The following is a 17,399-nucleotide window of genomic DNA, read 5'->3' as shown; positions in this document are numbered from 1 at the left end:
ATTACTGTTTTGCCACAATTACAATGATGGGTTGCCTATTGAGGACCCACGCTAATGTTAGCTTGGGCTAATAAGGTGCTATAAGCTAGCTGGAGGGAGTGCAAACAAAGGGTTGAAGAAAGTCAATGCTAACTTCTGCTCCAACACTCCTGACCACAACTCTAAGGGGGAATTTCTCTTTGGCTCCTGCTATTCTGTAGAAATTATGTCTCAAAACATGACAGACTTTTACATTTTAGTAAGATTAGCATAGCACAATTGTCAGATTTAACTTTTTTCTATTTTGCAATATTTTTATATTACTAGCTTAATTTTTCACTGAGTTTTCAAAACTTTATATCAATTTGCCATATATAGAAGACACAGATAAAGTTGAAAAACACAAATTTCTGGTGCTAGGCAGGACTTTTATTGTGAAGGGAGATGATTCAAAATGAATGCTTTCTTGTTGGAAGAGTGTTTAAAGGCTTGTCTGTTTGGTGACCCATTTTTCTCCGTCCGGCAACTTCCAAATGTATTTAACATTTACTACATGCACACTAAATCATTAAAAAAATGGAGAAAGCCCACATGCCTCTACAGTTGGCCTCTTAAAAGCCTAGTTTAAAAAAATCATGTCCAACATGAGAGCCGTCACCCAGCTTCCATGTATAATTTACTGTATGGGTTTCAAGCTATTACTTACCTAACCTCTTACATGTTGCAATTTAAAACTTCCCAACTTGTTTATCTGTATTCTTCTTTGTGCAGAGAACTTCTGCTCATCAGATAGCTGATACCACTTTACCAAGAAGTGATCCCAACCTCTCGGCACCGGATAAAGGTAAATACAATTTTGTTTACAATATTTGTTTGCAGCTTGTTTGCACAGTCATGCAGGGCACAGCAGTGATAGACAGCTCGGGTTTTTGCCAGACCTTTTTGCCGTCTACAGCGGTGTTTATCTGTCTAGACATTCCGTGTGCCGAGCCAAACGCTGATTGGAAGCTCACCATTTCACAAAGACGCAGCCCGATGCACTGTGGGATGCAAACGAAAACATAAACACCATCCAACAATCAGCTTTTTTGATTGTTTGCATCTCCCAAATGTGATAATAAAAGAGCAGGAACCCTACTCCACAGCTAGTGAACAGTAATGGTAGTGCCACCTTGAACAGGTTAGCGCCAAACATGATTTTCTGCTGACATTCGCAACAGCTTTCAGCCAGATTTGCACCTCGGAAAGGGCAGAATAAGTGCATCCTCTTATCAGTTCAAGGCCAGACCACTTTTGCAATTTCAAAGAATATCTTCCACATCCCAAGCTAAAGTGTACCGCCAAAAAAAAAGAAAAACTAGCTCCCCACTAAGATCCAGGATTCTGCAGGTTAACAGACCAAACAAGCAGCAGTAGTTTCACTGCTTGAGAGGAAATAATTAGTCGGGATGAGAGAAAACACACCTTCCTCTGGAAGTGCGAAGTGTGGATGTAATGGCATCCTTGCGTTTCACACACAAACACACACCTCTCCCCGTGACTCAAGTGTGATGTTTGAATAATGAAGTGAGAGATGAACACATAATCTGCCACAATATGGTGATGTGGCCCCATTATGCACACGACAAATAGAAACGGTGTGACAATTTACACCAATTTTTTTGTTTTTGAGTCGCTAATTATTTTTCTTCTCAGAAAGTGTTCTGATATCATCCTAACACTGAAGCGTGGAATATAGAAAGAGAAATGAATAATTGCTGCAGATAATCAGACATCAGTCACAAAAACAAATCCTCAACAGTCACTTGTTCTACTACATGTTGGAAGTCAAACCAGTTAAACTTTAACCAAACAGGGACTCAGTTTAGGTAGTGATGTAAGGGTAGCATCCAACGTTTTTAAATTTGATTGCGTAGGAGAAATGAATACTTGTGGTTTGGAGGTAAATGACATAATCGCTGAATCCCAATTCTCCCCCAACCCCTCCAATTGTGGGGGCATTTGGAGGGCCAGGGTTGTCCCAAAAGTTGTTTTAAAGGGGCCATTCCGTGATTTTCTTAAGGGGATCTCCGCTAGCTGAAGCTGCTAGCTTTGAAGAGAAAGTGTCTGTGTTAGCCTGGGGGCGGAGCTTACCCTTCCTGAAAGGGGCTGTTTAGAGGATTTCTCAGAAATTCGTGAACGGATCAAAATACCGTTTTTGGTGAAGAATGACAGTATTTAAAAGCTCAAAAAGTGCATTTGTCATGGTATGGCCCCTTTAAGGGCTAGCTAGCCCTCCACACCGATGGTGTTCCTCGTTGTGGTGTGCCGCCGAGGAGAAGCGCTTATTTTTTTGTATTTTCTGAGCGCTAGCAGCTTCTGGCTAACGTAGTTAACTGGCAACTTTTGATGACATCATGGAGTGGGAGTAACGTCGGAACTATTCTTCCATAACTCTCCGCTTGGAGGGCTAAATGTAGGGGTAGAGAGAAGCCGGAGGGGAAGGGGGAATTCGGACTCAACATATTGTCTTTCATATATCGGAAAAGAGCTGTGAAAGAAAAACCTGAAGTAAGATTAGCGAGATCCCATTACTATTGGGTAACGACAGTCCAGTGTGAACACCATATGTTAAAATGGATGCATTCTTATACACGTTTCATATGCCCCAAGTGGGTACGAAGCATCAGAACGACTTCAGTTTTCAGTTCTTACAAGCTTACTAGCTTCTAGAAAGTCTAAAGACTTTGATAAATCTGAAAAAATATTTGCAGTAAATTCTGGAAAAAACCCTCCAGCATCTGAATTTTCTCCATATTTGTCTGGTCAAAAATAAATGTTACATTTTGACACATAAATTAGTTATTTTGGCATTTGAATGATGATAATGTCAGTTACTCAAAAACTTCCTTAGAGGTGATGTATTCAATGGTTAATAGTGATGAAACACCAAGAAATCTTGATTTTTTTTTTTCCTGTTTTCAGCTTACACAGGGCTTTCCGCTGCTTCACACTATTGTGATTTACTCTGTGGTCAGCCACAGAGTCACCTTTTCTTTTTTTTCTTATAAAAAAAAAAGAGCGACTATTACTTTTTTTTCATGCAATAGTACGAATAAAAAAGCTGGTAAAAATATGGTGGGATGTCAGATCTCATGCATCAGGGGAATAGTGTTTTGATTTGACTGCACCAAAGAGGCAGAATATTAAAAAATTATTTCAAGGGAATTAGCTTGGTTTCTTCTTTTTTTTTGTTTCCGTCAATAAAGTGTTATGTATCAGTGATTACTTCAGTATCTACTGGAATAATGTTAATTGCGTATTAAGTATTTAAGCATTAAGGAGGTCAAAAGAACGCCCACACTGAAGATAAAGCTCTAAATTCATCTGTGTTTGCATTCTTAACCCAGGATAGATCCACGCTGATGCTTTGACCCTTCTCAAAAGTGCAGTGTGAAAGTGGACCAACCCAAACGATAATGTGAAAAGGGCGATTGATAATTTGTGGGAAAATAAAAAATATATGAGCCAATATTTATTTTTTAAAATGGTAAAAGTCACAGTACTGGCCAAACTATGGAAAAAAACTATGACTCAAACTCTAATAAATATAGTACTAAATTGTGTTTTTACCCATACTAATGTTTTTTTTCTCGGGAAGTATTTGTTAGAAAAAGGTGTTTTATGGTGAAGCAGCATTGTATTAGGTCTCTTCTTTTCCCATGTGGTCTGTCATCATGCCATTGTTCAAATGTGTTGATGTGATGTTCAAACATGTGACTTGTGGTGTTTCTGTGTACCATAAAGTGAGACCCACTCCCAGTAGCTGGAGCCTAGACAGTGTCAAGGAGGGCTCGCCGTCCTTCTCTGACTCTGTCTACAAATTGCAATGCCCTCCTGTTCCCCCTAGGCCGCCGTACTCAGGTAAAACCAGCAGATCCTCCGCTGAAGAATGGTACTAATTTTCCAGTCTGGCTTTTGACACCTGGTGCTCTAACCAACTCTTTCTGCGGAAGCCTTTTTTTTATTTCTTCTTCATCTGAGTCTTTCTGGCTGTCAGCGTTTAATCCTGGTGCCATATGGCAGCTTTCTCCAATACTAACTGACCCGGAATTCTGATAGCGTCTCGTTATGAAACGCGCCACTTCAGCTGAGTCCGGAAATCTTTCCAGGCTCCCGGGGGGGGGCTTTGAGTCGATCCCGATTTAAAATTCCACTCCATTCCAGGGCTTTCTTCCTCTTCTGTCCCCCAGAGAGATGCACGTTATTACATTTGTCTGCCATTGACTTAAACTGTGTTTTAGTTGTTTACCATTTACAGATGCAACAGACTTGACTTATTCCCTGTGGTTTTAGTGCACTGCCCACTGGCAAATTCAGCAGATGGCCCCCTTTTTTTATCCTTCTCCGATTTCTTGGCTTGTATTGTTCTGAAGCAGCTGCTGGATGCAGGAACAGCTTAGGGCAGTCTGCAGGACCTGCAGAACATCAGCACTCGCTGGATTCATCCATGCTCTGAGCCGCTTTCTGCTCCGTGTGTTTATGTTTGTACGTCTCTTGCTGTGTCATTCTAGGGAAATACAATACACTTCCTTGATTTGAATTCATTCTTTTCTGTTTTTCTCCTTCTTTTAGGATCCTCCGCTAAAAATATGAGGTCCCAATCCCCGGTTCTCACGTCCAGATCTCCACAGAAGGTTGGTAAATGCTATAAGTGGACGTCGTACTGTGGTCAGACATTGAGGTTTTAATAGTAGGTTTACATTGAAATATATAAATGTATTTGTTTGCCATGAGTGCAGTAAAGAACAGATTCCACATCAATCAGCGAGGGTTGTGGCTCCCAGGTGTTTTTCATGACTCTAATGAGCTGAAATTAAAGGGGGGGGGTCCTCGTTACAGCTCATTGCCTTTATCAGAAACACCTGTGCACAGAAGCGGCCAATCAGGTTCAGAACTCTCCACAAAGGCCAAAGAGTTCTAGACTGTAGACGTGACAGCAACCGACTGTAAGACCGTCATCAAGCTGTTTGGTGAGAAGACGACGGCAGCTGGTGCAAATGTTCGCAAATGACAATAACCCGAAACACACGAACGAGAAAGATTGGCTCGAGGAGAAGCACTTCAAGCTCCAGAAGGGGTCTTGGCAGATTTCAAACTCGAGAAAGGCGCTGAAAGTTTGAGTCATCAACCACAAAACTGTTATTACTATGCAAACAAAAATGGGAACAAAGTCTTCATGAGATGTTGGCAAACCTGTTCAATCAATAAAACTTTATTTACATAGCACTTCTCATACAAAATATAACACAAAGTGCTTTACACGTAAATAAAACAATCTAAAAACAAGCACAACAATAAAAAAAATTCAGATACAATAAAAAAACATAATACCCGCTCTTTAACAGCAATCCCTCGCTATTACGTGGTTTCCCTTCCAGGTTATTATTAGTGCATTGTGTTCTGCAACTTGATTGGCTGTTGAGTTATTGGTACACCTGCCATGTTTCTTGTACAGAATGTGTTAAATTGATCAAATATATAAAAATCTTCTATCGCAATCAGATCACTGTTTTAAACAGCCTTTTTTAAAATTATTTTCTGGTGATAATGAGACCCACTATCTCATTATCACCAGAAACGAAATTTGTTTTCTGGTGATCAAAAAAAAATAAAAACGTCGACACTATTAAATCAATCAATTATAAATGGATCAGTTATTCTGGTGTTTGACATTTTCTTTAAAAGAAGTGCTTTGTTTTGCTTTGGATTTTAGAAAAATGACAAAAGTATATTATAGCTAACTGAGTTAGGCTGTTTAGGTTCGCTAACACACAGTCAGACCTGGGTTCTGTCATCAAGGATTCTAGGTAAATAAAGGAAGGAGGCTAGTGCATTTAGGAGTTTGAGGAGCGTTGATCCACTAATACATCAAAAATGAACCAAAAAACATTTTTTGTGGAGTGTTTTCTTTTGCTGTTATTTTTAAACAAATGTTTGAACTTTTGAACTGAGAAAGTGTGAACATGTTCATGTCTAAAGTAGAATAATTATAAAAAATAAAGCTGACTATTTAGCTGATTTCATCTTTTGTGGGTTATTCTTAAACCAGAATAAATGGAGGAATTACTTATTAAAATTCAATCAGTTGACACCTTTTTTTATTATCACAGTTCAAATAAACTCGGCGTAGACCAGATCTTTCACTGTATTCTTTTTGTTACCTGTATTGCGGCTGCCATGTTTCTGAGCAGCTTTTTCTCCGGCTCCATGAGAGCGAAGAGCGGCGTATTACTGCTCAGTGAAGCCGACAGCAGCTGATTTAGTACTTTTTATGTCACGGCCGTCCCTAAGAGGCCTGAAACAGGACTGCCTGGAGGGCATCAACTGCATTATAAAGAGTGTGTCACCGCTTAGGTGGATTTCTTAAGCTTTTTCTTTCAAAAAGATTGAACCTTATTTGCTCTTTTTTCATTAAATCTAAATGTATGAAGAACTCTGTGAGCCCCAGAACAGTTCCTTAAGGATCTATCAACAGAGACGTCCAAATAAGTTTTTAATGTCTTTGACCTCAAAATGATTTTTTTACGTCTTTCTACAGATAACTGATTATTCTCACTTTGTCTCTAAGCTCTGATTCATGGTTAATGAGCCTCTTATTAGTAAAAGGCAGGCAGCCGAAGCAGAAGAGGAACGGGAAAAGGTTAAGTAAGCGCTGAGAGAGCTCTTAATGAGGGTTAGAAATCGCAGCTGAACTGAGGCTGGAGCTGAAGTCACTTTGTGAGTTTTTTTTCTTTTCTTCCCACAAACAACCCCAGAAAAAAGTGCAGGTGTGAAGTCTTCTCATGTATGTGCGAGAACATATTTGCGTGTGTGCTCGTCATGTGGAATGAAAAAGAGATAGCAGAGTGTGAGTGACAGCTCGGCGCTCAGCATGCTCCATCAGTCAGATTAGCGCTCGGTGACGTGTTGCCGAGCTTGTGTGTGTGTGTGTTGCTGTCACAGCAATAGAGGCCTCGGAGGGAAGCACCGAGCTGCCCATCACCCCACAGCCAGGGACTTATCCTCTGCGGACCTCCAGCAGGGCCCCATTATCCGCCGCGTGAACGCAGACATGCCAAACACACACATCACTCAGTGCAGCCGGGGGCCCCGTTCCCAGACCCGCTGACATGCATGCAGCCCACCTGACAGTCCCGCTCCGACTCGTCAGGATGGCAGGGCGGATACTCCATGGAGGGAAGCTAAAATTCCTTATCAGCGCTACACTAAACGTATAGATTTTCATTTCCCTTGATAAGGCGGCTCCGCTCCAACGCGCCAAACCTTTAATGAACCAAACAACCTTACAGATCAGCTCCATACTCCACTACATCCAATTAAGCTTCAGCAGATACAGTGCCAGCGTGGTGTAATTGCTTAGAAAAACAGTTTGAGGAGTGATTAGGCTTTTTGATGAAGAAAGTGCGGCATATTGTGTTTTTTTGACTCAGTGAACAACGACCATTCATCGAGATAAGAAAGAGAAAAGCAGATCCTACTGTCTTTAATACAGGCTCTATTTTATTCTACAATGTATGCTGAATCTTCTGAGTTTTGCTGGGAGCGAAAATGTGTTTTAAACAGAAACATTATTAAAAAATACTATATATATGTATATATATATATATGTGTGTGTGTGTGTATATATATATATATATATATATATATATATATATATACACACACACATATATATATATATATATATATATATATATATATATATATATATATATATATATATATATATATATATATATATATATATATATATGGCCCTGCGACTGACTGGCGACCTGTCCAGGGTGAACCCCGCCTTTGCCCATCAGTAGCCGGGAAAGGCTCCGGCACCCCCGTGACCCCGAAGGGACAAAGCGGTCAGGAAGATGAATGATATATATATATGATATATATATGGGATAAAATGTGGAATAAGGTTTATGGACCTTTTGTTCAGAGTTTCTTTTGTTTCGCTAACCAACTGACATTTTCGCCAGCGGGATAATATAGAACATCACGGCAATGTGACCAGAACTTTTTTTTAAGGTGTGCATTACCACTGACGCTATGTCCGAATTCCCATCCTAATCCCCAACTACTAAAAAACGATATAGCGCGGGACTATAAGGATTTTAAAAGCTATACGGACACCTTGCTCACTACTTTTTTTTTTTTTGGAAACGGCATGTATGACATCACCGATTTCACAAAGTGAAAATCTAATTAATATGAGCACCCTTTGTTCTGATGATGAAAATGTTGGTTTATTTAAAGAAAAAAAAAATCACATTTAAACACGTATTTTTCACAAAAATTGTTCAAACGCAATGCATTGTGGTCTATATTCTCTAATGTAGTGAGCATTGATGCACACTGGTTTTTCGCAAAGACCTCTGGGAAATTTTTAGGGCACTTGATTTTGGATTTGTAGATTAGAACAGGACTACAAAATAGCAAACGTACTATAAACTGAGAGTTGAAGGAATTGGGACGTAGCCTAAAACTTTATCGTGAAAGTGTTGCAAATTAGTTTTGCACTATTTTTAACTATAAGGAAGTAAAAGTAAAATATAAAACAACTTTAAATGACTCTAAACAATTAGCTACCACTTAATGAATTTTTAAAAAACGTGCTTTTAACTTGAGTTCAGAAAAAAAATGGTGAATTTTATATTAGAGATTTTCAAAGGTCTTTTGTTCTAACAGATACAGAAAAACAAGCAGATTTAGTTACAGGCAGGAAAAACAATTCTCTCGTTTCAGCCGTTTAAACACAAACGTTTTAAATGTAGCAATTAAAAAAATAGATTTCAAACTTTAAAACTGAAAGAAAAAAAAATGCTAGAGGGATTCAAGTGAAGGTTGTTTTCATTATTGATAATTTCATAATATTCCCTGTTGTTCATGTAATTATGTAAAAAAGAAACAAAATATGAAAGCACCCAAGGCCAGCGCTGCAGTTTTTTTACTGTTTATTGAACAGCAGTATAAAAGGAGATAAGACTGAGTATCTTGAAAACTTATTTTTTATTTAGTTTAAAATGTTCTCATCTGGTGAGTTTTTATGTCTTCGTCACTCCAACATGCAGTGACAAGGTCCCATAATTAAAATGCTTCTGCAACTCAGCAAAACGGGAAATCTGCGGAGAATTGAAGGGTCATTGAGCTACTATTTTAGGAGTTAATTCAGTCTGAAAATTGTTTTTGTGTAAACATTCAGAAAAGCTTGCAGGATGAAGTACTTTTCAGAAAAAGTTTGATTTTCCTGCTGTCTGTTCTGTCCTTTAGTCCACGGTGCCGCCGTTCACGCCGTCGCCCACCGAGTGCCAGTCTGCCAGCTTGGTGTCCAACTCGCCCGTCCTGTCCGGCAGCTACAGCAGCGGCATCTCCTCCCTGAGCCGCTGCAGCGTGTCGGAGGCTTCAGGCACCGAGCTGCCGTCGGTCGACCACCCTCCGTACCCCCTCCCCCCGCCGATTCCCTTGCCGAACTCCACCTCCAGCGGTTCGGACGAGCCGATCCGCCGGGAGAACAAGACCCCTCCCCCCTACAGCGTGTATGAGAGGAACAACCCCCGCAGGCCCGTGCCGCTGCCCCACAGCCTCTCCATCCCGCCGCAGACCGACCCCCCGGCTCTGCCGCCCAAACCCCACCAGCTCCGCACGGGCAGCATGAAACTGGACGGAACCGCTGACCCGCGAGTCCCCAAAGCCAGGCCTCTGCCCCGGAAGGTGTCCCAGCTATAGGTGCTAGTTCAGGGGCTTTGGGGAGAAAACACAAACACACACTGGCATATTTTGCACTTTTCTACTCAGCACTCATTCTTTTTTGTGATCTTCATTCCCAATTCACTGAAAAACCTGCCAGCCAGTCAGAAACTGATCAAACTAGCAGAAGCGGAGGAATTCCCTTGTGTTTGTTTTCCAGAGGGAATCCCAGTTTGATCCCAGTCGTTCTGCACTTTCCAGCTCTAGATGATACGATAGGAGAGCAGGGTCAGTCCTTAGGTCTGTTTACGGAACACTCCGCACAAAAAAAACTAAAACACGGCTTTGATACGAGTACTAATCTGTATATTGGTATAAATGAGAATTGTTTTTGCCTTAAGTATTGAAAACAAAGTCTTTTATCTGTGAGTCTTGCACGTTTTTTTTCTTTTTTTTAACAACTCTGTATTTGTATACTGTACAGCAAAAAAAGGTGCTAAGGGCCTCAAGTATGCATTTCAGTGAAGTGAGGAAGATGAGTTGTGGATTTGCGCCTAATCTGACACATTCAGACTGTATGGATGACCATATTTGATCATTTTATTGCAGTCTTTGAAGATTTTTCTTTAACCGTTTTTGGCACAAAGTAGGATAGCTGCTTTTTTTTCTTTTTTTTCTTAATTCTCATGATTTTACGTAAAGCTTGTGAGTGGGTTTGAAGTCTTGAGTTGTCAGCTTCACACTTTTTGGGAGCTTTCACACTGTGGTAGTGGACTGAATGAGCAGGAAGTCAAAAATGTAGTTTTAGTTTATAAATGGGATGTAGGGTTGATAAAATCAATTAATCAATCTGAATCAATTTACGCTTAATAGATCAATAATTGATAAAAGTAGAGATCAATCTAACACATAATGCTAAAATCCGCTAGCTTGATGCTAGCGTATAATGGGATCTTAACATAGGACGGCTAATGCTAACACTTGGTCAACCTAAACATACATTGCTGACTAAATGAACATCTTTATAAACTTACAGGCAGGAATTTTCCAAAGGTTTAATGCTATAGCGCGATCGCCACCTAGTGGTCAAAATGAAACGCCCTCCAGGAGAGGCAGAACAATGGTTGGAGCTTCACTGTTTGAGAATCCGTGTTACACTATTTGGTATTAGTAATTTCATTATAATTTCACAGTATAAAAGTGTGTTAAATGTTAAATCAGATTCATATGAAAATCTTCAAACCATATACATAGATTATTAATGTATTTCTAAACAAATGTGTCTAAACATGTAAATCTTGTAAACTCAAAATTGAATTGAATCAAATTGAACTGATTGGATCAAAAGAAACGTCCATTTAGGTCACCATGCAGTAGCATTTTGGGATATGTGACCATAGTTTTAGTGAAAAAAAACAGTCAGAAAATGTGGTTTGAATACAATACCCAGAATGCCTATGGGAGCCAAAAGGCAGGCCATTGGTCAGAGGAATCGATGGGAAGTTTTTCTCGTGATCTTTGTTGTTCTTCATGTTTGCCTCTTTTATCTTCCATAATCAGATTTCAAAACGACAAATTAGTTACTTTATTGACATTGTTTAATTGTATTGGAAAAAATACTAACATTTTCAATACATTATGTTGAAACACCAGACTCCTGACTACATTACCCACAATGCTCCAACAATCCATCAAGTGGTGCAGTTTTTTAGTTTACCAAAGATGTACTAAAACTTTTGGATAGAACCAGAACTGATCAATAAGATGCACTAGACTACAAGACAGATTTTTGAGAATATTAAAGAATTTTACAGTCCAAAAATTAAAGCTTTTTTGTCCTCTGAATAGTTTATCTATTGTTTTATATTCATTATGTTGTGAACAACATTAAAATATATATTTTTGACCAAAATTCCCGTCTTCAGGTAGACCAGAGTTCAATGGTTTTGTCTGAACATTTACATCTCCCAAACAAACAAAATAAGGACTCTAACTGTGGTCCAGACCAAGCAGCGCAGTGTGAAAGCTCCCTTAAAAGTTAACAACAACAAAAAAAAAAAGGTGTTTCATTTACTAATAAGTCATGAGTTTGGACCAAACGCATGCACACACTCTAGACCTTGCACTGGCGGCGTCCGTTGCTGTTTATGTGAACATTGTATGGCGTAGAAACACAACCGAGATCTTTTGTGGGGAGTTTTCTGACTGGTTCAGTGAGTTGGCGCCATCATAATTTTGTGCCAAAGGAAAGGACATTTTCTTTTTTCCCCCCTTTTTTTCTTAAAAAAATAGCTTCTTATACTTAAAGGAGACTTTTAAAAGCATTTTTTTAGACTTGAAAGAACATTTTAAAGTAACTTTACCTGTAAAATCCAAATAAATCACAATTGTTTTGTATCTAGAAAAGCACAAATATGGTTTTCTCATCCGTTAAAACCAGAACTTTTAGTGACCTCTTTTTTTTTGTCTTTTTTAAACTGGAAGTTTCATTATCAGGCGATTAACAAGAAGTGAATGTCAGCATAAAAATATTTTCAGATTCTTGTCAAAAATCTTGTTTAAAAAGAAGGATGTGTATGGACTGCACTACAAATAGTTGTTCATTTCAGCCAAGTGATGCATTGCAGCAGTGAAATAGATTTTTTGTGGTGCGCATATTTTTTTTCTTTTTTTTTTTACTATGGAAAAAACTGAATTTTTAGCTAAAAATATGAAATAATTCCAATATTTGCCACATTTTACAAGGAACAAAAGTAGGTGGGATTGTTTGTATGTTTTCTTAATTTTTTTGGTGAACTTTTTGGAGATTAAATATTCATATTAATCAGTACTTAAAGAGCGTGTAAATTATATGATGAGATTAATGTAAGTATGCCAAATATAAAAAAAATGTGTATTTCAATTCATGTAAATACGGTGTTTTTAACAAAATGTAGCTATAACAATTTACAGCTTTGAATGTAATGTTAAAGCAGCAAAATGATTATTATAAATGTTTAAACTTCTATTGTTTTGTGAGTGTAGAAGAACTAAAGTCATACAAAATGACTCATTTACAAGTTCAATAAACTGCCTGATGAAACACAAATTGAGTTTTTTTTGTGTGTTTCATGCTTCACTGTTGGTACATTTTCTAATATACTAAAAATGGGATCCTCTTACACAGGAATGTGTTTAATTTCAAAGGAAATTGTGCAACTGAAGCTCTCTCGTCTCACAATTAACACATTTAAAAGGCAGCTGGTAATACAAATAAAATGCTTTGAGGTAACTAGAATAAAATGACATGAACTCTTAGTTAGGGTGTGTCGGCGATTGTGACTCTGCCCCTCCCACATCCTTATTTTTGGTTATTGACTGACTTTATTTCAGTTATAAATTATAACCATGTTTCTCCTTTAATAGTGATGCTAATTTAAGTGAAGGAGTTTGTCAATAAGAAACGTATTGATACGTGTGCATTAATTAACAACTTTTTCAGAAAAAAATGTGGATACATTTAGTTTTACGACTGTTTTGGATACTACTTTTTTCGTCTTGAATGTGAAATTTTTCTTGTTAACTCACTTACTCACTGTCAAAAATACATACATCAAGACCCAAAAACACAGATTTTTCAAATTGCGCATGCGTTTTGTGAAGGTTTATTCCAAATCTAAAAGAAGAACTTTTTTGGACGTTATTGATCCCATACCAGGAAAATGATCTTGATAGCCATAACTCTGTTGAAAAGCTAACAAAACAGATCATAAAAATGTCAACAATCTTCAACCACATTTTGTGGTTGTCGGATGACAGCAACTGATGGTGTTAAATGGACTAGCGCGTAGCTTCAGACCCAGAAATGGTGAACAACAACAGCCCAAAAAGGAGTAGCAGACATACTGCTAACAATTATTTGGTGTGAAACAAAAAAAAAGGTCAATATATGTCAAATTTTGGCTAGGCAAAGTTAGGCTAACTCAGAGCTAAAGTAGCCTAAATTCTTTACTGGCTAGCTACCAGTTAGCCTACTTTAGCTCAGACTTAGCTTAGCTGGTTTTTATTATTTTTCATCATTTTTTTTATTTTTTTTTTACTAACAACTCCTACTTTTTAACGCCTAATAACAGGGATGTCTACTGCTCGTTTTTTCCACCACATCCAGGTTGTTTATGCGCTTAGCTGTTGTCGCCTAGCAACAAAAAAATGCAGCAGCACATCACTGCTAATATATGTTTTTATGCAGCAGAGCTACAGTTTTAAATAATTACCCTGCCAGGAGACCAATAGCGTTCTATGAAGTTTAATTCAATCAATGTTTAATAAATTACCTGCTTTGAGACTCAATGTATGTGACGTATTTTGTTTTTATTTTGTATTTTTGACGCATTTCGTATTCAAGACGAGCAAGAGTCATATTCAAAACAGACATGTCAAACATAAAACTAAATCTTTTATTTACATTTTTCTGCAAAACTATTAATTTGTGCACAACTGTGTCTTTATGAATATGTTTATTTTTGACAGTTATCTTACTTCATAGAATCCTGGATTTAATGTTATGTTGTGAATTAGTAACATACGGTGTAAAGGGATTGAAACTTAAAGTCCTGATAACAGATGAGTGAGACTAACACCCACCAATACAACTTTTTCAACTACTTTTATAAGAACATTTCATAATAAACCCTTATTTTGTATACAGTTTAATAATCGAATATGCTTTTAAATGGATGAATCTTGTTGACCTACAGTCCAATTCTTGTTCAGACGTTCAGTTAAATCTGTAGGAAATTTGAAGGTCAGTCAAAGTTTCGTATTTTCTGTATTTACCCTCTAAACTAGATAAACAAACATATTTCTGAGGCGTTTCCTGCAGCAGAGACTTTGATTTCATCGTATTCTGATTATGTTCACAATTCGAGCGTCTGAGCGAGTCCCAGACCTCCAAATTACCACATCAACACTTAGTCGGTCACCAATGTCAGACATCCTTCTTCTGTTTTTGTTTTTATTCTGTTTGACAAAAAACACCTTTTGGTTGGATTTGAAATGGAAAAACAAACCTTCTGCCGATTGCTCAGCTTTAATGGACTAGTATTGAAGGCTGCCTTGTTACTGCAGAGACCAAACCATTGATCAGGTGATCGATGAGCTGCTCTGATGCATTTGGAAAAAAAAAACTGACTGACAGCTTGCCTTCCAGACTTTGAAAGCTCTACATTGATGTTTTAGCCAAACTAATCGTTGGGTTTGCCTTTAATGCCCTTAATGTTGAGGATTTATGTTGTGAGAATGATCTAGAATGAAGTTCTGAGGTATTTCAAATCGACAGAACACACTGCTGAAACTATCAGGGTTTACCCGTCTTCTTCCTTAACCCTTTAACATCAGAGCTGTCTCCGGCGACAGTCCAAGTATTCGTTAATCATGTACTTTCCTACTGTGAAGTACTGCATATCAGGGTACTAGATATCTTTATTAATATGGTCTATTTGCCACAAGAAACACAAAACAAATAAAAGAGTTAAGATTATCAACATAAAACCATGATAACGGAATCATAAAAACAATGCCAAGTATCATTAACCTAAAAAATAAAACAGATGCTAACTTAAAAATGTAAGAATTTAAAAGAGGCCAAGTTATGGTTGCAGAAGCCGCTGAACTTTTAGTTAAAACCCCTAACCCGGTTCTCATTGATTTTCTATGATGTTCCAAAACTCTACAACTGTAATATACTTTCGGCCTCCGGGTGGCACTGTTAGCTTTTTCTTTGTCTGCAGCTATGGGTAAAACAACCCACAAGTGAGTCAGCCCGGGCTTTTTTTTTTTTTTTTTTTCTGTGTTAGAAATTCCCAGGAGCCTTCACGGTCACTTCCGATACTTTTAGCGGATTTTGTTTAGCTAGCCAGGATGGAGCGACAACGGCAAACGGATCAAGTCTAGAGAGCCGCTCCACGTCTCTCATTAGGATCCCAGTTTACTGCTTTCATTGGAAGAAAGTTTGTTTAGATTGCTCTTGTTTGTCAATTAAAAAGTCCTTGCTGTTATAAGTTTCAGATTTAGTTTTTATTCTTACTAATGTGTGTTACTTTAGTAAATAGAGAATTAAATTAAATAAATTAAACCATATTCTTTATTATCTTCTTTTATTTCATGACATACAAAAAAATATTGTATTTGGCCCACAGACCGGTATTCCAGTTAGATTTTGGCCCTATAAGCGAAAAAGTTAGCCCCCCCTCCAGTGAGTTAAAGTCTTCTATTAGCTCTATTAGCACAGACGTCGGCCATTTTGTACATTTAGCCAAAACTATAGAACTGTTTTCGTTTAGCTATATGGTAAATGTTTCAGTGATATTCTTCGTGTGTTTCAGTTGAGATGTTTACATGGACACCAAAAAGGCTGAAATAAACAAACAAAATGCTAAAACTTTTATTTAGATTTCCACCTTAGCAAGCTAACGATGCTATTAGCAACTTGCGTTTAGCTAAAATGAACATGTGCTTCTTCTTTACAAACACTTCTTGCCTGATCTAGATTCCTTTACTCAGTATTAGAGTTTCCTACAATTTATTGTAAAAAACTTTGTATTGATTATCGATTTGTTTTTAAAACTAGCTCGTTTATACTTTCGAACCACTGAATGCTAATAGAGGAAGACACTACTTACTTGTACAATATGGGGTACGTACCATATTATTCAGCATATTAAACACTAGTATTTTTTTTTATTATTATTATCAAAATTATCGATCATCTGAAATCTACAGTCGCCTTCCAAATTGAAGGTATGTCAAAGCCGAGAGCTTTAGGGTTTATGATCTTATCAAATGTCGTTCTCAGACATTCTCCTGGCATGAAATCACAAAGGAATCCTTAAATCCGTGGTGATTTCAGGTTTCATTCTTCTTTTGTAATGAGTGCGGTGCAGGTGAGTAGTTCTTTGTTTTTACCGCAGACGAGGAGCTTTTCTGTGTTTTTGGTTAATGATTGTGATTATTAGAGCTGACATCGTGAGTCAAGAGCGCCATACAGCATGGGAGAAAATATGATTAATAAGGGAAGGCGGTTTGATTTGAAAAGCACCTCTCATACAAGGAGGCTCTTCAAAGCGCTTTAGAGAGATGCAAAAGCTCCAGCGCGTACAGGAAAAATATTTGTTTTAAAGCTGAAAAATAAAAACAAAAAGTTAATTAAATAAAACTGTGCGAGAGCATTATATTAAAATAAAGGCATCAGAAAAGTGTAAAGTTTGCACCTAAATATAGATACAGTTGGTTTAACATCTGAGTTCCATCTGTGTGCAGCATACACGCTAAAATCACCTCCAATCTGTTTGGTTCTGAATTAGCTCCTACCAGCTGCTTCCTGCAGATCTGAGTTCTGCTGGGTTTCAGAACCACAGGTCGGTATGACGGTATTTGGGTTCAAGATCACCAACTGATTTATGAACTAGTACCACTGATTTAAAGTCCATCCTATTTACAACTGGTGACTAATACATTTATGTAGAAAAATTGATACTGTTGGTCTTTTTTCCTATCTGGGTTCAATATGTCTATAGACTTTACATTAATGAAATTCGTTTTTGTCCCTTAAATGAAGAAATATCTCGTCCACCAGTCCACTTTCTTCTCCCACAAAGGGGATATTTAGTTACAAACTCAAAGCTTCTGGACATGAGGAGTTATAGCCCTTAGGAAAC

At 37.9% G+C, this 17,399-nt stretch overlaps 1 protein-coding gene across 2 annotated transcripts in view; it reads left to right on the top strand.

Moving 5' to 3' along the window:
• dock4b (dedicator of cytokinesis 4b) overlaps positions 1 to 10,134 on the top strand; it is a 141,215-nt gene extending 131,081 nt beyond the window's left edge. For both annotated transcript variants that reach the window (XM_036210305.1, XM_024290061.2), the window contains 4 exons: positions 751 to 823; positions 3,766 to 3,882; positions 4,594 to 4,655; positions 9,289 to 10,134. In XM_036210305.1, coding sequence (XP_036066198.1) covers positions 751 to 823; positions 3,766 to 3,882; positions 4,594 to 4,655; positions 9,289 to 9,744 — 708 coding nt within the window. In that variant the 3' untranslated portion in view covers positions 9,745 to 10,134. The remainder of the gene's footprint in view (positions 1 to 750; positions 824 to 3,765; positions 3,883 to 4,593; positions 4,656 to 9,288) is intronic.
• The last annotated feature ends 7,265 nt before the right edge of the window (positions 10,135 to 17,399 follow it).

This window comes from Oryzias melastigma, linkage group LG23, assembly GCF_002922805.2.
Source record: "Oryzias melastigma strain HK-1 linkage group LG23, ASM292280v2, whole genome shotgun sequence".
NCBI lineage: Eukaryota > Metazoa > Chordata > Actinopteri > Beloniformes > Adrianichthyidae > Oryzias > Oryzias melastigma.
The sequence above is the reverse complement of the archived record's forward strand: the minus strand, read 5'-3'. Positions and strand labels throughout refer to the sequence as shown.